General features: G+C 37.0%; 2 protein-coding genes and 1 long non-coding RNA gene across 3 annotated transcripts; 2 read left to right on the top strand and 1 right to left on the bottom strand.

Annotated features, from left to right (window-relative positions):
• The first annotated feature begins 6,376 nt into the window (after positions 1-6,376).
• LOC133732791 (transcription factor MYB86-like) lies at positions 6,377-7,673 on the top strand. Its single transcript, XM_062160375.1, has 2 exons — positions 6,377-6,653; positions 6,736-7,673. Exons 1-2 carry the CDS (start codon positions 6,512-6,514, stop codon positions 7,491-7,493), a joined length of 900 nt encoding a protein of 299 aa, XP_062016359.1. The 5' UTR covers positions 6,377-6,511; the 3' UTR covers positions 7,494-7,673.
• A 935-nt stretch (positions 7,674-8,608) lies between these two features.
• LOC133728814 (uncharacterized) lies at positions 8,609-15,823 on the top strand. The gene is made up of 13 exons (XM_062156249.1): positions 8,609-8,651; positions 8,807-8,931; positions 9,559-9,702; positions 11,078-11,208; positions 11,956-12,183; positions 12,343-12,521; positions 12,900-13,000; positions 13,721-13,876; positions 14,270-14,325; positions 14,410-14,467; positions 14,858-14,978; positions 15,049-15,159; positions 15,263-15,823. Exons 1-13 carry the CDS (start codon positions 8,642-8,644, stop codon positions 15,373-15,375), a joined length of 1,533 nt encoding a protein of 510 aa, XP_062012233.1. The 5' UTR covers positions 8,609-8,641; the 3' UTR covers positions 15,376-15,823.
• A 1,365-nt stretch (positions 15,824-17,188) lies between these two features.
• Positions 17,189-17,675, bottom strand: LOC133729521 (uncharacterized). Its single transcript, XR_009856412.1, has 2 exons — positions 17,524-17,675; positions 17,189-17,408 (listed from the first exon to the last, which is right to left on the bottom strand). It is a non-coding gene; the product is annotated as an uncharacterized LOC133729521 (long non-coding RNA).
• Between the last annotated feature and the right edge of the window lie 2,088 nt (positions 17,676-19,763).

Genomic DNA, 19,763 nt, shown 5'->3' with positions numbered 1-19,763 from the left:
TCTGCCTCTCTTTTTTTTATTATATGTATTTTGTTTGCTAAAGGCATGGTTTCACATCATATCATTATCGGGAGATGGGAATCAATTAAATCAAGATGAATGTTTAATTCACCAGAGGGATATATAGGTATCAGATTTTTTTAGAAAGAAAAATTCTACAATATAATGTGTTAACATATGATATATATATATATATACACTTTTATGATTTAGTTATTCAAATGAGAACCTATATATACACATACTACTTTTAGGACTTAATTAATTACTCAGATGAGAACTTACTTTACTCTAACAATGATCTTATTTATCTTAATGAGGATTTTTTCTAGTTACCACATAAGTCCTCAATGTGGTAACATGAGTTTTTAAAGTGATAAATATTACATGAATTAGAACATGTATGAGAAATCTTAATGTACCATAGCTTTACCCCTTTAGAAAAGTTTTTATGGTCTGAAAGACAAACTTATTGTTTTCAAGACTCCTTGAAGATAATAAAATAGATAATTAGATAACCTTATGAAAATGTCAATATATAGCACTGTAAGAGAATAACTATCAATAAATTTTTAGTTAGACGTGTTTGGACCCAAAATGAGCATTTTGGCCTGACAAGGCACGTCTTGGAGAAATTGAGCCAATGTCAGTGGCTCAAGCTATATATTGTCGACAAGTTCGAAATATATATTTAGAGGCTAAATAAAGCCTACTATGGAAGCATGGAAGCATGGAAACATGAAAAGTCAACTTTAGCACATTTTCCTACTTCGGCTAGGAGAAACCGAGCTAAACAAGGAAGGAGGGGTGGCAGACTAACCAAATGAAATAGAAATGTGCTGAAACTTTCCAGATCCATTCTAGACAGCCCAAGGATCATTTCTTATGAAGAGTGCAAGAGCTTTTTTTGAGTGGAAGGCCTTCAAACAATCAGCCCAATTTTCTACAGAAGCAAAACTGGAAAACTGGACCTGTAAGAGGTCCAGCAGCATTTTCGGCCCAACCACATGGAATAAAAATCTGAAAATTTGTCAGGATGATCTACACTCATAGTGGAACATTTCATATGAAGAAGTCGAAGGCATATAATGAAGTCTTGTTGGAGAAATAATTGAAGGAATAAAGGGGCAGAAACTGACCTAAAACCAGCTCAATATTCACATGTTTATGTTTCCTACCCACATGAAGAAAGCTAGATGCTTTTCTCTTTTTCCTTGGATATATTTTTCTTCTACAATCTCTTTAATAGATCATCACCACTTCCATGTTGCTGCACCTTCATGCTTTGCTTTCATTTCATCTTTTCTCTATCTTTTCCATATTTTACAAGTGAACTTAGATCTACTTTCATTATTTTTCTTCCACTCATCATTTCACTCTTCTTTTTCTTCCCTATATAAACACCTTCTCCTCTCATTCTAAGACACACATTCACATTCAACAACAACATCTCTAAGATGATCTAAGTTCTCTCTAGAGCAAACCTCTCTAAGAGCAACTCCTCTCCTTCTCTTTCTCTTACCGATGATCTCACTCCTAGTCCTAGTCTTCTCAGAAGCCGACTTTCAGTGCCACCAAACCCTCTGTCAACGTGCTTCGGTCCTAGTCTCCTCGGGAGCCGACGGTAGTGTCGCGACCACAACGGTTACAGAACCAGCCAAGCAAGGGTAACGCCCTAGCAACCCAGCCAAGCTAAAGTCACGCTTTAGCAAGATCTCAATACTTCCCGGTGATCTCGCTTTGCTCGATCTACAACATCGAGTATCGATTGTGTGAACAAGAAGAAACTACAGCAAAGTCCTTACCACAAGGCACAAAGAATCCCGCGACGAGGTTGGTGCTCTCCTCGTCCACAATCGCTTGAAAGAAGTCAGGTCAAGGGACACCCCCGATGACCGCACCCGAACGGTGCTGGCACGCCCGCGCAAGAAAAGAGACTGTTGACCAGCTGCAGCAAAATTGGAGCCAAACATTTTGGCACGCCCAGTGGGACAAGGTTAGATTTTTTTTTTCTTTTCTTGAAGACATTCAACCACCGGGCTTCAAAACAAACATTTTGGCACGCCCAGTGGGACTATACTAGAGTCTTTTTTCGTCATCATTGAGATGCCAGGGGAAAATCTTTACCAAAAGAAATTCCTAAAGTGAATTGATGGACAATGTTGCCACCATTGGCGATACCGCCATTAATGATGAGTTTATGCCTATTCCCATCCCAGAGGGGGCAAGCATTGATGAACAGCTCGCGATCATCATGGCCAACATCGAGAGGAATAAAGAAAAGCAAGCCAGGGACATGGTCATTTTGATCGCAAAAACAAAGCAGAGGTTTCGCGATTGGGACCTATAAATTGAGCAGAACGCTCGAGAAGAGGTCATTTATGAGGCTGATTTGCCTATAGGTGGCAATCAACCTAATGGCCTCACTGGTGAATCACAGCCTTACATAGAGGCTACTTATGGAGAACGTCATCAACAAGATTGTTCTTCAGACAAGAAAATTGTCTCTGAACAAATATCTGATGTCTCCACTGATCAAGCCAAATATGTAGCTACTGATCAGATGCATGGGGGGCAAGATATGACCCATGATCATCCCTTTGATCAAGAGAAGTTGGCGACAGTTGGCGACAAAGCCGATCTTGGGACACCGTCATCTTCCAAATTACAATTGGAGATCATGTCTCGTCAACCAACAAAGATACTTGGGGGGCAAGAATACCCCTCTCACGAGCCAAATTCCTCCAAATTCTTCAACGAGAAGTATCTTTGTTCTTTTTCTACAAGCTCTCATAGGAGGGATTTTTACCCTACAAATTTTGATACATCGGAGCTTGGAATGAAGCATAGATGGCCTCCCCCGTGGTCTTCTAGAGGTTAGCCAAACATGGTGCTGCTAGCTTCTTTCTTTCTTTGCTTTTAATTTTCTGTTAATTTTTTCGTTTCTAGTTTTCTTTTCATTAAAAAAAAAAAAAAATTGAATTTGGTAAGGGGTTGTGAATCATAACGGAATAGGTGAAGTCTCTTTTGTTAATAGCCTAAACTCCTTATTGGTGCCTAGTTCAGGTCCCTTAAGGTTAAGGGCGGCTTTTATTAACACTTGTTGAACTGTCTTCACACTTATGACCTTTCTCATCTTAGTTAGTATAGCCTATGTGAAATGGTGTCTAGAAAGGGGACAACGTTCATGACAGGTTCTTGAATCCAGAAGTGCGTGCAAATGGGCCTAAACCACTATGTGGGAGTAGCTCATGCCAAAATGGATTCTGCCTCTCTTGTTCACCCTCCCCCACCTGGCCATTTCAGTAAGGTTGCCCAAAAGATTTGAAAGAAATTGTGTCTAGGCGACTATACTTGGGCCGCATGTCTAAACCTTGATTCACAATGTCTTATTAAATTTAAAAAAAAAAAAAATACAAAAATACAAAAAGAGTTTCAAATTTGTGCGTCGCGGAGGATGCAAAAAATTGTGTTCTTGCCTAATAGTGGCTGGAACTTGCTAATATACTTAAGAGGCCATTGGTATTGGTCTGGGCACATATACAAGAGGCATTTAATATGCCTAGTATGGTATTAGCAGTGGAGGAGGTCAAATCAATATTTTTGCCAATAATTGTAGCGAAAGCTGGGTTGCGAATTGTTGGCAGCGAAGTGGTTTTAATTACATGGCCTCGCAAAGGATGGTTCGCGAAGGAAGACTGGCGATTAATATATGTATGCTCACTATGTATAATTAAGAGGGAGAGAGACTACTGTTCAAGTAATTTTAGTCAAGCCAATACAAGTGGCTTTGGAACAACGACTTTCAAGCAACGACATTATAAGAGTAGTGTTGATTCAAGACCTCTTTAGTCAAGACGAGGACCTTTGACTTCGAGGTCTGGGGGGCAATGTTTGGACCCAAAATGAGCATTTTGGCCTGACAAGGCACGTCTTGGAGAAATTGAGCCAATGTCAGTGGCTCAAGCTATATATTGTCGACAAGTTCGAAATATATATTTAGAGGCTAAATAAAGCCTACTATGGAAGCATGGAAGCATGGAAGCATGGAAACATGAAAAGTCAACTTTAGCACATTTTCCTACTTCGGCTAGGAGAAACCGAGCTAAACAAGGAAGGAGGGGTGGCAGACTAACCAAATGAAATAGAAATGTGCTGAAACTTTCCAGATCCATTCTAGACAGCCCAAGGATCATTTCTTATGAAGAGTGCAAGAGCTTTTTTTGAGTGGAAGGCCTTCAAACAATCAGCCCAATTTTCTACAGAAGCAAAACTGGAAAACTGGACCTGTAAGAGGTCCAGCAGCATTTTCGGCCCAACCACATGGAAGAAAAATCTGAAAATTTTTCAGGATGATCTACACTCATAGTGGAACATTTCATATGAAGAAGTCGAAGGCATATAATGAAGTCTTGTTGGAGAAATAATTGAAGGAATAAAGGGGCAGAAACTGACCTAAAACCAGCTCAATATTCACATGTTCATGTTTCCTACCCACATGAAGAAAGCTAGATGCTTTTCTCTTTTTCCTTGGATATATTTTTCTTCTACAATCTCTTTAATAGATCATCACCACTTCTATGTTGCTGCACCTTCATGCTTTGCTTTCATTTCATCTTTTCTCTATCTTTTCCATATTTTACAAGTGAGCTTAGATCTACTTTCATTATTTTTCTTCCACTCATCATTTCACTCTTCTTTTTCTTCCCTATATAAACACTTTCTCCTCTCATTCTAAGACACACATTCACAACACAACATCAAAACATCTCTAAGATGATCTAAGTTCTCTCTAGAGCAAACCTCTCTAAGAGCAACTCCTCTCCCTCTCTTTCTCTTCATCTTAGCGGTGATCACACTCCTTGTCCTAGTCTTCTCAGAAGCCGACTTTTAGTGCCACCAAACCCTCTGTCAACGTGCTTCGGTCCTAGTCTCCTCGGGAGCCGACGGTAGTGTCGCGACCACAACGGTTACAGAACCAGCCAAGCAAGGGTAACGCCCTAGCAACCCAGCCAAGCTAAAGTCACGCTTTAGCAAGATCTCAATACTTCCCGGTGATTTCGCTCTGCTCAATCTGCAATATTGAGTATCGATTGTGTGAACAAGAAGAAACTACAGCAAAGTCCTTACCACAAGGCACAAAGAATCCCGCGACGAGGTTGGTGCTCTCCTCGTCGACAATCGCTTGAAATAAGTCAGGTCAAGGGACACCCCCGACGACCGCACCCGAACGGTGTTGGCACGCCCGCGCAAGAAAAGAGACTGTTGACCAGCTGCAACAAAATTGGAGCCAAACAAGACGTTCACATACTATGTGTGTGTGACTATTTTTTTGTTTTTGGTTTTTTTATTTGTTCTTCTAAAATGGAGAATTAGGTGAATAGTTCGTGAAAATAGGCTATTTTTTGTTTTTGGTTTTTTTATTTGTTCTTCTAAAATGGAGATTTAGGTGAATAGTTGGTGAAAATAGGCTAAATTAAGTAGTACAATGGACCTCCCCCGGCCCCTTTTGGTGGTGGTGGTGAATAGTTTGTGAAAATAGGCTAAATTAATTAGTACAAGGGACCTCCCCCCTTTTGGTGGTGGTGGTAGTAGTAGTAGTAATAATAATATAAAAAAAAAAAAAAAAAAAAAAAACAATTGTCACTAATTAAGGGACGTGAGCATTGCCTTCTGAACGGATGTAAGCATTACCCTTCAAGCTAAGAAACATATATTGGTTATGCTTACGTTTATTAACTTGAACCTGATACTGTGTCCTCATTAAAATACTATATTGTGATTTTGGTTTTTGATAACAATACTAACGTAGGAAGGAACACACCAGAAAAGTTGGAAATCGACATACTACAAAACTCAGAACGACAAAAAGTAAGACTAAAGTGTAAATCGAACGAAAATGTACGTAGAGACTAATGCTATAATCAATTCCACTTAAGTAGTAACTTAAGGATGGACATCATGATTTTATACTACTCTTACTCAAGTATGTTTTGAAAAAAAAAAGTACGTTTTGAAAATAATATAACCAAAACAAAAATGTAATAATAAGCTAGGTCCAGTGTTGAGCTTAGAGCCATAGTTGATTGGACATACTGATAGGGCTTGCTAAGAAACTGCCAAAACAGTCGGGGGATTCAGTGATGCTCTAAATACGAGTAAACTCCCAGTTAATTTACACACGGACACACACACACACACTCTCTCTCTCTCTCTCTCTCTCTCTCTCTCTCTCTCTCATACTGATAGGGCTTGCTAAGAAACTGCCAAAACAGTCGGGGGATCAGTGATGCTCTAAATACAAGTAAACTCCCAGTTAATTTACACACGGACACACACACACACACTCTCTCTCTCTCTCTCTCTCTCTCTCTCTCTCTCTCTCTCTCTCTCTCTCTCTCTCTCTCTCTCTCTCTCTCTCACAGCTACATAATATGCAAGTTGAGTAGCTTTTCCAAATTAAGGAACTTATATAAAAGATGGATCCAGCGATCACTAGACGATAAGAAATATGTCGATAAATACGGGCCATAACTGTTGCAGCAAACAGAAAGTGAAAAGAGGACTATGGTCTCCTGAAGAAGATGAGAAGCTAATGAATCACATACACAACTCTGGCCATGGTTCCTGGAGCTCTATACCAAAAATAGCTGGTAATAATTAATTTACTCATATGCTGCTAATTGGATTAATTAATTTCATGATTTATCATTAACTAATGAATATATCTTGCAGGTTTGGAGAGGTGTGGGAAGAGTTGCAGGTTGAGGTGGATGAACTACTTGAGGCCAGATCTGAAGAGGGGTTCATTTTCTGAGCAAGAAGAGAGAATCATCATAGATGTTCATAGGGTTGTAGGCAACAGGTGGGCTCAGATAGCCAAGCAAATGCCAGGAAGAACAGACAACGAGGTCAAGAATTTCTGGAACTCATGCATCAAGAAGAAACTCATCTCTCAAGGTCTGGATCCCAACACTCACAATCTTATCATCCCAGCTGCTTCTGATTCCAAATCTAGCCATGATAGCAGCTCATTGCATGGAAGCTCATCAAGTACCATACCAAATCAAAGCCCTAATATGGTTTGGACCGATCATTTCCAAGAGCAATATCCAAGAGGAAGCCAACCCTCAATGGAAAAATCTAAAGTGCCGACTATCTCATCTTTTGCTCATCACTCCTATCCATCGGAGCTCGATATTATAATCGAAAATTGCAAAACATGGGGTACTGGTAGTAGCATTGAATCCACCACTGCAGAACCCGCAGAGATGGAATATATGTCAATGAAAGCAGAACAGAAGGAGGAAAGTTGTGAAGTGCAAACTGAAAACGGCAGCTGTTCTGTGTTGAATTATAATGGTCGGCAAACTAGTATGGATTCTAGTTCATTCGGGAGCTGTAACTTGTCAAATTTTGACTTTGTGGAGTCTACACTAGTGCCTTGTGAAATGGATTACCATCTGAGGCCACTTGCATGGTATCGTAATTAGCTAGGTAGCACTCATCATTAATATTTGTTTTTCTTTTTGAGCTTTGACTTTTGAGACTCATGTGCACCATGTCAAATCTAAATTCTAGAGTGATGTAGTAATTAATTATGACATGTACAAATTAATTAAACTGTTTAAAATCATTTGTAATATTAATTGTGAACCTGTTGTAGTCCATTACTAATACTTTTTTTTTAATTTTTTTTATAATGACGCGTCACTAACGTAGCATGTAAAAATCCTATCATATAGGTGATGAGAGTTTCAAAATAGTTGACAAAGAAACTAAAGGTCATTAGACAAGATTGAAAATAGTAAATACCACTGATGAAATTAAAAGTGTATGCACACAAATAATTTAGAGTTTAAATATCAAGGAGATAAAATGAATTATACTCCACCTTATAGTTCTACTCTATATATAGTTTACAACATATAGTGTACACATTAATGCACGTCAACTTCCAGACAACAACTCTAAGTTCGCCGTGGTTCATAACTTGGCATCGCCTATTGACATCTCCACGGCTTATATCAATGTCTTGCGGCTTACAGATCGATCATTTGGTAATCATTTATTAGCTAAACATGGCTGATAACAGATCGATCGGCTCCAAATAAATTTCTTGTAGAGTTGATTTTAATAGAGTAAGAGCGTAGCAATAACAGGTCAAGGAAGTTTACTTCACCGGTGAGATATTACGATACTTAATCAGGATTGGCCGATGCAAAGGCGAACGATCGACCTCGTCTCTAACAGCCACCAACTTTTCTCTATGGGTTTAGGGTTTTGGCTTCCTAGCTGTGCTGTTAAAACTTAAAAGACAGAGAGAACTTGTGCTGCACGGTAACGCTTACGCCCCATTAAAATGGGCCAACTGTTCATAAATATGTTGGGCTGGGTCTTAGGCGCCCAAAGAGTGTAATAGACTAAGAGCCCTAGAGATTGGCGCGCCTTCAAATTGGTTCCACCCTCTCCTCCGTAAAGTGGCAGCTCAATGTGGTGACGCGTAACCTTTCTTTTCTTTCTTAAAATCCCACCACCGTTTCAACCCTTTCCTCCACCGTCAAAAAAACTCAAACACAGCTTCTGTGCCTCTCTCTCTCTCTCTCTCTCTCTCTCTCTCTCTCTCTCTCTCTCTAAAAGTATGCCCCAAGGTACTAATACTATCTCATCCCCTGAACCATTGCAGTTATAAAGTTATAGTCTTTCTGGGTTTTTTTTTTTTTGTCTTTGCAGTTATAAAGTTATGATCTTTCTGGGTTTTTTTGTTTTGTTCAAACTAGTGATAATGATTAATTCTTGGGTTCAGATCTTCCTGGGTTTTATTATGATGCGGAGAAGAATAGGTACTTCCCCAACAAGGGCCCAGTACCCGGTTCTCGTAGTACTGCTGCTGCTGCTGCGGCTTCTTCTAGTGCTCAGCAACTGAACCAGGTGCATTGGGTGTTCTGCATTTGGGCCCAAGTTCATGTTTTTTTTTAAGTGATTTTTTTACCTGTTTTGATTTGGTATATTTGGTGCTTACATTGGGGTTCTTAGAATTGGGTGTTCGAAGTTGCATTGTATTTGCTTTGGTGAAGTTCCTTAGTTGCTTATTGTGGGATTTTGGTGTCATGATTAAAGGTTGATCATTACAATTGATTGTTAGGATTAGGGGGTGTTCGTATTGACATGGTTGAGACTTGTACATTATTGGAAGTTCAGACTTTTAAGTACTAGAATTTTGCCCCTAGTAGCGTTGCTCTGATTTATATATAGGTGCATTGGTGTTGGCTACTTGGCTGTAGAGTTGGTGCTTGAGTGTTTCCTTTATGTGTTTTCTAAGAATTGTGTTGCTTAAGAGGCGAGTGAATATCTAAAACATGGCACATTCCTTCCTATTTAGTTTCATTTCGTATTGATTATTAATCACATACACTTGTAATTTTTTTTTTCCTTGTTTAATTTGCGTCTTAAAGCTCTAGCGATTTTAATCAGCTGCTTCTTTGCTGGATTTTATACTTTCTGTTTGGCAGTTAAGATACTTTAAGGATTTCCTTGTTCATTTTCTTTTCTTTGCAGGAAGCCAACAAATGTAAGCTAACAAAAGTAAGAACTTCTAAGCTGCTTCAGGCTAGGGAGTTATATGGTAATGTCATTGCTTCCAGTAAAGGGAGGTGCAACTTCAAGGAGGAATTCCAAAAGGCACAAGCATCCCATCCTGTGGTATGTTGGTTTAATATAGGCCTCAGCCCTCAAGTTTAGGTTAAGTTTTCCATTTCTGTATAAACTTAGCAAAATATGACTCCCAGCAATTTTTTTCAAGCTTATACGTTCTGCAAAGTATGTTGCTCTATGTTGAAATTGAACATTGTTTTTTGAATGGGCCTTGAGTTTAAATTTAGTTTTCTAGTTCAGTCAAAATTAGCAAACCATGACTCCCATCAATTTTTCTTCCTTTTTCTTTGTAGCTTATGCTTTCTGCTCAATAGTTTCCTAATTCACGTTGGTCCTTTTAGTGGTCTTTTTTATGGGAGAGAAAGTACCCCTCTGCATGGGGACCTTAGGCCTTCACTTGTGAGTATATAACAGTTCCAAACTTTACTGTAACCCTATTTGAGTCTCAAATAGGGGAGATGGGGCTGAATCTTAAACTCAGAAGCAAAGAGCTTTGAGATATCTATGCACAGGTCAAAATATGCAGATTATGTATTTCGCCATGGAATTTTAAGTCTAGTGCCAAAGAGATTCTTTTTTTTTTAAATTTTTTTTTGTGTCAACTGGTTAATTCTCGATCAATGGATTTGTATACCATGCTTCTGTCACTTTAGGGATGTGGATGTTGTTCCCCAACACTTGCATATATAGTATAAAGTAGAGAAGCATGTCTGAAAAGAAGAATAGTTAGTTGAAGTTCTTCTTAAGTGGGATATCCATCTGATTACATTTTACAGTTCCAATTTCATAAAATGGAAATATACACACTGTGATGCCCTCACAAGGATGGGGATGTCATCATTGGGATGATGATGTTAGAGTGAAAGGAAAAAAAATTGAGGAAGTAGAGGACAGGTGTTTTGTAGGTGAAGGAAGGAAGAATGTCAGCTTCTTTCCCCTTAGGGCAACTGTATATTATTGTCAACTTTTTGTGCTTATGGCAAAATTCTGTTCTTTATGTCTGGGGTTAGATATCTTTCTAAATGAAGTCATAACTGCTGACACTCGAAATCCTAAAATGACGTCCTTTTGGCCATAACGAAATTATAAACCTTGAAATTATAAGGAGAATCTCACTTCTTTTAGTGAAGTACAAGTACCTTATGCAGCCTGTATAATATTTCAACATTCCCCCTCAAGTTGGTAAATTGATATGGATGACTCTTAAACAAGGTAATGTTGCAGAGTCCATCCAATAGAAGATTAATATATGCTAAATCTGAAATCATGCACAGTTCTTCGGTGGTTCTCTGATGACGATGAACTCACATGAGATGTGACCAATTTCCAACTCTTAAGGTTTTAATAATTATGTATTAAATGATTTAAATCACTAATGCTCTAGTATATGAAGTGCAGCAATTGACTGCTCTTTGAATTGTAGGTTTGGAAGTATCAGGGAACAAACAAGCTAGGTGATGGTGCTTTGGAGCGGATAAACATTGATGTACAGACAGGAGAGGGTTTAACTGGTACAGATTTTCTCTTAGCAGGTGGCAGAAATGGCTCTTTAAGGTATAATATGGTTGCACTTTGATGTAATTTCACATGTATATTTTAATCTTATAATAGTTTTGAAATAAGCTGTGTTGCGTGGTTTAGGTGCTTTAGGACTTTTGAAAATGGATGCCTGCTGGAATGTTTTTTTTTTTTTTTTCCTTCCCCTCTTCAATTGTGAGGGTTGAAGGAACAACCTATAAGTTGCTCCACTTTTTGGATAGGAGGAATTTAATTTGTGTTCCTATTCTGGACTCGATTTATAGAAGAAGAGAATGTTTGGGTGCCATTTACTTTCAAATTTTAATGGAGCCTGCAATATATCACCTTAAAAACAAAGTTTTTGGGGCTCTAATTCAGGAAAATTTATCTACTACTTCTTGTTTGAGGTATCGAAGAATGTTCATAGTTAGTGTGTATTGTATGAAAGTACATGTGGGTATGCATGTTGGTTGAGAGGAATTCCTAATCAACTAGGTTCTGGATATTCTTTTGTTATGTTTTGAGATTCACATATGCAGATTGGAGGTTTACCCACTCTGAGTTCTTCTATTTGCTACTATTAAACACAGCATCTGAAAGTTGATTTGTAACAAGATTTTATGTAGCATTTATCTCTTAATCTGCTTGTTACCATCTGGAATGTTAATTTGTTTAGTCATGTATCTTTGAAAGTTCTTATCCTCAGTATGGTTTTGTGCATCCTGTTTTGTATTTTCTCATAGTAAGTTACTAGCGTTGATTTGAAATTTGATGTTCTTGCAGTTTATTTGAATTCGGAAAAGTCGGGCAGGGTTTTCATTATGGGATGAAATGCTTGCCAGATCTTGTCTGGCCTCTCTTAAACAAAAGTCAAGTAGAATGTAGAAAAGCGCCTGGGCACATATGGAGACCAGCTCAAAATACACCACGGATGTCATCGAGTATATCTTGTATAAAAACATTTGGCAAGCACAGCACAGAAAATGACGGTTCTAGCATCCAGAATGCTCTGTATCCTTGAATATGTTAAGATTAAACTCGGTTTTGTATGGAATACAATTGATGCTTAGACACATGTATTTGTGCCTTCAAACTTATTTAAGACTCTTCCAGTGCCTTATTAGTGAAAAATTTATGTTTACTTCTGCAAGCCTTAACATAAGATAACAGGGTATCTACGCTAGGAGCTGAGGACCGTGGTGGATCACTTTTTGTTATTAACCTTACTGAACTCTTAGATTTTCGTCCAAATAGATCTATCTTAAGGCGGAACATTGATGAAGTTGCGACTTTCAACTGCACCGTTTGGACAGCAGATTGTAGATCTGATGGGAGTCGTGCAGTGATTGGCAAGTACTGTTTCATTTTCTTTTTCCTAAGATATTTTAATTATATGGAAGATGGATTTACTGTTCTCTTGGCACGCGCACACATGCACATATCTATCTCTCTTTCACTCTCTGTCTCTCAACATTGTCATTTGATTCTGGTTGTTGTGACATAAGTAATCGGTGTCAAGGGTTGCCCTTGTTGATTGCTTACACATTTTTGATGAGCTCTGTAACTGGAACATACTCGAGGTTCCAGAAGCTAGCATTAATTAGATAGTATCAAGCGATTTGCTCTTCCTGCTTTTGTGTTGCTGTTGTTGATAGTACGAAAAATATTCTTGGCAACAGTTTTCAAAAACTTAAAGATTGTTAAAGATAATTTTTTGCTTGATTTAGGAACCAATCTGGGAGCTGCTTTGGTAGATCTGGAAACTGGGGTGAAATCATGGCTGCTGCGTAGTAAAAGTGATGTTTTGGCACAACAACTTGTTCACTCGGTAATCTATCCCATATTTAAGGCTCCCTGGAGTTCCTTTCTTTTTCTTTGCAAACGCGTGAGCTTAAGTTGAATTGACATTATAGTACTACAATGTCAAGGTAATTAGACTCTGTTTGTACTCTGATGAAGAATTATTGGTCAAGTATTTTTCTTCTTTGATACTTGGAATAATTGATCGAATCTAAATAATCTATACCACAGTTACCTCTTCCCCCCATATTTATTACGTTTAGAAAAAACTCTGCACATTTGACAAAGGTGTTGGTGAAAATTTTGTCAGTCTGATGTGAAACAGTAGTGAGGTATTCATGATTCCTGTTAGTTTTAGGTTGTGCTTGAAAGCCAAGTTTTAAAATTGACCGCAATCAACCAACTTTTCTTAAGCTATCAGATGCTGCATTCTTGTCAAACTTTATGAAATTTTGTTATAACATATGAGATGCCCGGAAGAGTTCAACGTACAAAACCTTAATCCGTGACATTAGGTAAAAAGTGAGGACAAGATATTTGTCTAATGTTTTGATAAGCTACCTACTACATTGCTTTTAAAAACAGTGTCCTACATCCACTTTGTATTTTGTGTGGTTGAGCCTATAAATTTACATGTTAAAGCATCCTCTAAAATTTTCCAGTGAATGCCTGGAATAGCTCACATTTTAGGTTTGGTAAGTTTTTTCTTATATGATCCTCTTCAATGGTCTTTGTTCATCTATTTTAGGGAAATGTTGTTTTATGTGGACTCAGAAATGGAGCAATTGTAACGGTTGATGTTCGTGAGAAACGGGAAGGATTTTCTGCAAGACATGCTAGTCATAGAATACGGCACTCACCTTTGGATAGCACTCCTGGAAAATCTAGTGAAAAATGGTTCAAGGTATAAAGTTCATTGCTGACTTAACTGTATTTTTCTGTTTTCCCTTCAGACAGAAATCTTATATTTTGTAGTTAAGGAAACAATATCTTTATTTGCTTAAGATTTCAGGTATTTTCAAGTGACAAATATGTATACATTTTAGAAGGCTCATATCTGTGATATATCGAAGTTTTTGTTTCGTTGATATTTGTAACTCTTATTCGAGTCATTGACATAAAACGTTATTCTTTTCCTCCATGTGGAAATGATTTAAGAAATTCTCTTAATCTAATGTGGAACTGTGTTGTTAATGTCGTTGCCGCTGCAGTCATTCTATTACATTTTATTGCTTAATTTGCTTTTCTATGTGAAAGTGTTAACCTTGGATAATAATCTGATTGTTGTGATGTGCAGCTTTCTGGAAATATACATCCTTCTCATACCATAAAAATGCCTTCATCTATTGCATGGTTAGTGCGCTTTATAATCTAACAGTAAGTTTTTATTTATAATGTTTTTTGATAACTTCTGCTCACTCTTGTTTGACTCTTTAGTTTAGTATCGCTTCAGTTTGATGATCAGTACTTCTTGGCAAGCTCCATGGACGGAACGGTTAGTGTTTATTTCAACATTTTTTCAGACGTACGTTTGTTTAGCATGTTTGCTCATATGGAGCACTTGAAATTCATCAATAAGTTAAAAGAATATGAATTCTTTACATTGCTTCAATTAAATTCATTTTCATTCTATACATTCACATTTCCAATGCAACAGATGCATAGCAATTAACTAAAGTAACATGTACCATCCCATTATTAGAAGCCAATTTTCTATTTGAAGAAACCAGGATCATGTCTCTTGTAGGTACTAATTAGTTCATTACATATATCCCACAAAAACACCTCAAATATGGTCATTTATTTCTGTGCTTGATAAGTTGTAATGCTTTTGCCAATGTCACTCATATAAGTTCTTGTTGATTTCATTTCAATCGCTTTGTAGGTAAAGCTTTATGACCATCGTATAATCCAAAGAGGAGCTGTCCAAACTTATGAGGGGAATGTGAATTCCCATACTCGTTTGCAGCTTGGAGTTGATCCATCTGAGCGATTTTTTATATCAGGTGATTATCAGTTAGTACTTGGTTTTTATTTTGGCAAGTTTGAGGTTTCTCTTACATTATTATCTTGTAGGTGGAGAGGACTGCAATTTAAGACTTTGGAGTATAAAGTCAGGCGAACTGCTTTTTGAGGACAAGTTAACAAATACAGTCACCCCAACTGTGTGCTGGCAAAAAGCTGAAGGTAATTTCTGTCTCCTGCACTCTTCTCATTGCCATTTATTTTGGGATGTAAACTTCACCCCTTTCTCCATTTTATTGACATTTATATTTCAATTCCTCTCTAGCGTTTAAAGGATTGCAGGATGAAAGGCAAAGCTATGACAATGTTAAACATGATAGCTTGGGGGCTTGGCTTGGATCGGCAGAAGGAATATTTTACGTGGACTGGGAACTTTGAGTGTGAGTACTGTGGTCGTGTCCTCTAGAAATTTCTTACAAACATGCCCAGAGCTCAGCTATACTTTTTGTAATTAGGCTTCTGAGTTTTGCAACTCGATGTAACTAGGCATGAAGATTTCCCAAGAGATGAACCACAAGGGAATGCTGTTGTCAGCAGGATCTAAGCAGGAATGCAAATGATCACTTTCAGGTGAGATGCTCGGGACTCTTCGCCTCGAGAAAAGGATGTTAAGATGGTAAAAAAAAACAACTGTTAAAAGTATGCCAGCTGCTTCCTAGTCTTTTTCTTAATTGTTTTTATTTTCTTTTGTAAGATAAAAGCAGGTAAGTAGTGAGTCTGAACATTGCAGCTTTCAATGTGGTATATGTGAAAATTCCCATTTGATGAGTTGTGCAATATTGGTATACCCCTTAATATCTAAAGAATGGTGACAATTTTACTTGTAGAGGCTGTTGTTTTGTTATGCTAGTGCATGCAACACTAATTGCTCATTGCAAACTCTTTCCATATCTGTTTCAAAAATAATTTTCGATTAACAAGGTAATTTTATTAATCTAATTAAGTGAAAAGATATAAAATAAGACTAAATAAACAAACAAAAATAAAATTAATCAATAAACAAATTCAACCAAACCATGATCATACATCGAAATTTCTGGCTAAAGGCTAATTTTATATAACCCATTAAACTACTAAAGCATATAATAATAATCAAACTTGTCAAATTTTTTTTTTTATATATATATATATATATATATATTCTTAGCCCACCCCACTCTTACATATTAACGTGAGAATTGAACCCATGACCTTTACAATATTGAAATTATAACTTACTAACAGGTCACAGCTCACGAGCAAATTTGTCAAGTTACAAGTTTACATTATGAATATTAAAGAAAGAAACAATTAGTAAAAAGAATATCTTACCAGTGTCGTGGTGTAGTAATAAGCCAAAAGTAGAAACAAAGTTGATTCATAAAAGGGTTTTTTGCTTTCTCAAGATTTTTTGGTCTTCTAGTGCTTTGTCTCAACAAAACCAGTTTTGTCAGCAATATTTTCTTCTAATTGTTGATTTTGTTCTTTATGTTTTGGACTTCTGTGGCAAATCAACAAATAGAAGAAAATAAAAAAAAATCATAGAAGGGGCCTATATATAAAGGCCAAACAAGATTTTGTTAGCTTACTTTTTTATCGTCAATTAAATATAATAATATACTAGAAATAATAGAGTACACGTCTAAGTCTCCACTTGTCACAAGCTGGGTCCGTCAATGGTAATAAGTAGTTGAATATTCTTTTGAATGCGATATACTTCTCCACTAGGCTTAGCTTACTTAGTGGAGTGTGCAAATAGGATTCCTCGTTGAGCATTAGTATTTATTGTAATGAGTATTACTGTATAATATTCTTGCTTTTAGTCGTACCGTTAATACAATGATTGATTCACCGTTAAGGAAAAGAAAATCCTATATATCTAAACAAAAAGGTTCTACCAAGAAACAATTAAATAAATAATCATACAGAAGAGCAACAAGCTGCAACTTTCTCATACAAAAGGCTTGAGAGTTTTGTTGTGGTCTTTCTGTTTTTCTTTTGTTCAGAAAAAAAAAAAAAAAAGGCTTGAGCCTTCATTCACGGATATTTATTATTGTCCATTTCTGATCTTAAGGAATGAAACCTCTATCTTAGTATAATAAAAATACATGGCTATACATGTATAATACGTTCAGATTCAATTATTCAAAGTACGATCGAGTATGTTTTGATTGAAAAAAAAAAAAAAACATGCAGATATGATCCGGAAGTATACAGAAATTAACGAACAGAAATATATAAACGTTTAATTGTATACATTATTAGGCATACAAGATCATCTTTATGACATCTATAAGAGAATATAGATCAGTGAAACCGGTTCATTCATCAACCGTGCCCTCCTGTCTTTGGCGTACCATTGTCGTCTACGCCTATTTTGTTTCCATGAATGATCTTCATTTGCTGATGCATTGTACTGGTCCTTTTGAATTCTGCATTGACATCGATCAAGAAAATTGACTAATGAAAATTGAATACACCTGAACTCCTGAATGCTAGTTCAATGACAAAGAAATTAAAGAAATATAATGAGGGAAAGAGACTAACTGCTTTTCGAAAGTTTCGAAACTCTGCCAAATGCTATCTGCGGTGAGCACAGTAATAAGAACAGCAGGAATATGAAGGGAATCAAGTAAGCAGCGGAGCTACTGCCGGTTTTCTTGTGAGCCATATCGTATCATACACTTACTGATAATGGGTATAAGGTAATATGGCTAATTCACTTGCGTATAGTATATATATATATATATATATAATATGGCTAATTCACTTGCGTATAGTATATATATATATATATATAGATGATGTAAAGAACACCACAGCTACACAAAATTTATATTTTAATTAATTCACCTACATTAATCTATTATAATTATGACAAATGATAATAGTCAAGGTCAAGAGGTTCTCTGAAGAGAAAGTCTTTGGTGAGCCTATTATTACAATTATTCATTTAAAATTTTAAATCTATATTGTTCTTGCAATATATTGTCCGTTGAAAATTCAAAATTGTCCCTCACACACACTCTTATTGGCCTACCACACCACACACGTGGCAGTGTGGCGGGCCAACCGTACTGAAGAATTACTCTTTTGTGAAATAGTGGCTTCTTTATTTTTGGGTAATAAACATGAATAAATTAATCCTATAACAACAAAATTTTCTTGTGATAAGTGTGAGAGATTATTGGGTTAGGACAGTTTGATTTCCCTCCAACTCAACCAAATTTTGCTATACTTCTCTTATATGCAATCAAGTCATTCCACAATTTCATCAAATGTTGACGTAGTCGCCAAGTGTTGGTGACAAAAAATTTCACATAGGATTTTGACTCTCCAATAAACACGGACTGGAGCGGGAGTTAATTAGGAACAATCGAAAAGCTTTTTTGGACCGCTGATCCGATCTTTTGATTGTCGGTTTGAAGGAAAAAAGGGGGAAGGGGGTACCTGCAGAAAGCCCTTCGATGCCTAAGTCAGTACGTTTCTTAGCCAAGTGTAGTAGAATCAATCAGAATCAGATCCATCTCCAATCAGCTTACTACACTCGACTAAGAAAGTTATTGATTTAGGTATCAGATGATTTTCTGCAGGTATCATTTTCTCTTTGAGCCAACGGTCAAACTTTAAAATCAATGGTCAAACACCAATTCAATGATCTTTATAGGCTTCTCGATTGTTCCTAGTCAACTCTTGCTCCAATCTGTATTTATCGATGAGTCAAAATCCAATCAGAATTTTTCATCACCAACAGCAAGCAATGACAAATCGTGTTGTCTAAGTCTGACAAATATTTAGACTAAACTATTTATTATTGTTTTTTTGGTGAATTATAATAATTTCATTAATATAAATAAAATGTACACCAAAGACCGAGCGCGCTGTCCTTGTTAAACCAAGTTTAGATATAGAAAAGTCGGATGAACATATTGAACAATACCATTCTAGATGAACATTATTGGTTTAGCTGCCTCATCGCAACTTTTTGGCTTCTATATATTATATTATTGCTGACACATTGGGCTTAGTAGGATGCGAGGGCTTATATAACAATTCTAGACTAAATTTTGTCAGCTAACTTGAAACTATACTAGAAATAATAAGTGAATGAGCGCATAAGTCCTTACTTGTCACAAGTTGGGTTCACGAATGATGCAACCGGTCCATTTTTTAGATAGGACTTTGCAATTTGTTATTGATAAATGTTGGCGGTTTTTAAACGGCCTCACTTACTGGTCAAATTGGCAGGCTTTGGATCACCAAAGACCAATATGTATTTGGGCGGCCGACATCTTGGAATTTAGAGGTGTCAACTGTTTGTGTACAGCAATGCAATAGTTTTTATGGGTCCTTGTCAAGTTTTAATTTTTGCAATTTTCTTCAACAAGTTTTGATGAATTTCCTAGACAGATTCTGAGCTTCTTCTTTTTCCAATGAGAACAGACTCTGAGCTTCATCGTCGAAGTCAATGTAAAATTGATACGGTTTCTTAGTTAATTCAGTTGTTCATCTTTTTCTCCACTCACCCACTGTTTGCCTAAGAATGATTCAAATGGTCAGCCTCGTCTCTCACAGGTCGTCATCGAAGTAAATGCAAAACTAAAATGGTCTAGCAATTACTGAAGTGGTATCTATACAATTGCACTGTTAGCCCTTTTAGTATCTCCACATGTGAAAATAGATTTTGATCGGTACTCCTTTTGGTATGGAAATTTGGATGAAGGCCAAAGGGCCGGCTCGCAGTACAATAGTACAAGTACCATGACCTTTTCAGTAACCTTCAGCTA

Source organism: Rosa rugosa, chromosome 2 (assembly GCF_958449725.1).
Source record: "Rosa rugosa chromosome 2, drRosRugo1.1, whole genome shotgun sequence".
Taxonomy (NCBI): domain Eukaryota; kingdom Viridiplantae; phylum Streptophyta; class Magnoliopsida; order Rosales; family Rosaceae; genus Rosa; species Rosa rugosa.
This window is presented reverse-complemented; position numbering and strand designations above follow the sequence as displayed.

What these genes read in the sequence shown, in the direction of transcription:
- LOC133732791 (XM_062160375.1), top strand. Translation starts at nt 6,512, where the DNA reads ATGTCGATAAATACGGGCCATAACTGTTGCAGCAAACAGAAAGTGAAA. An exon ending in CTCTATACCAAAAATAGCTG is followed by an intron (nt 6,654 to 6,735) that starts GTAATAATTAAT and finishes TATATCTTGCAG; the next exon opens with GTTTGGAGAGGTGTGGGAAG.
- LOC133728814 (XM_062156249.1), top strand. An exon ending in CACAACAACTTGTTCACTCG is followed by an intron (nt 13,001 to 13,720) that starts GTAATCTATCCC and finishes CATCTATTTTAG; the next exon opens with GGAAATGTTGTTTTATGTGG. An exon ending in CAAGCTCCATGGACGGAACG is followed by an intron (nt 14,468 to 14,857) that starts GTTAGTGTTTAT and finishes ATCGCTTTGTAG; the next exon opens with GTAAAGCTTTATGACCATCG.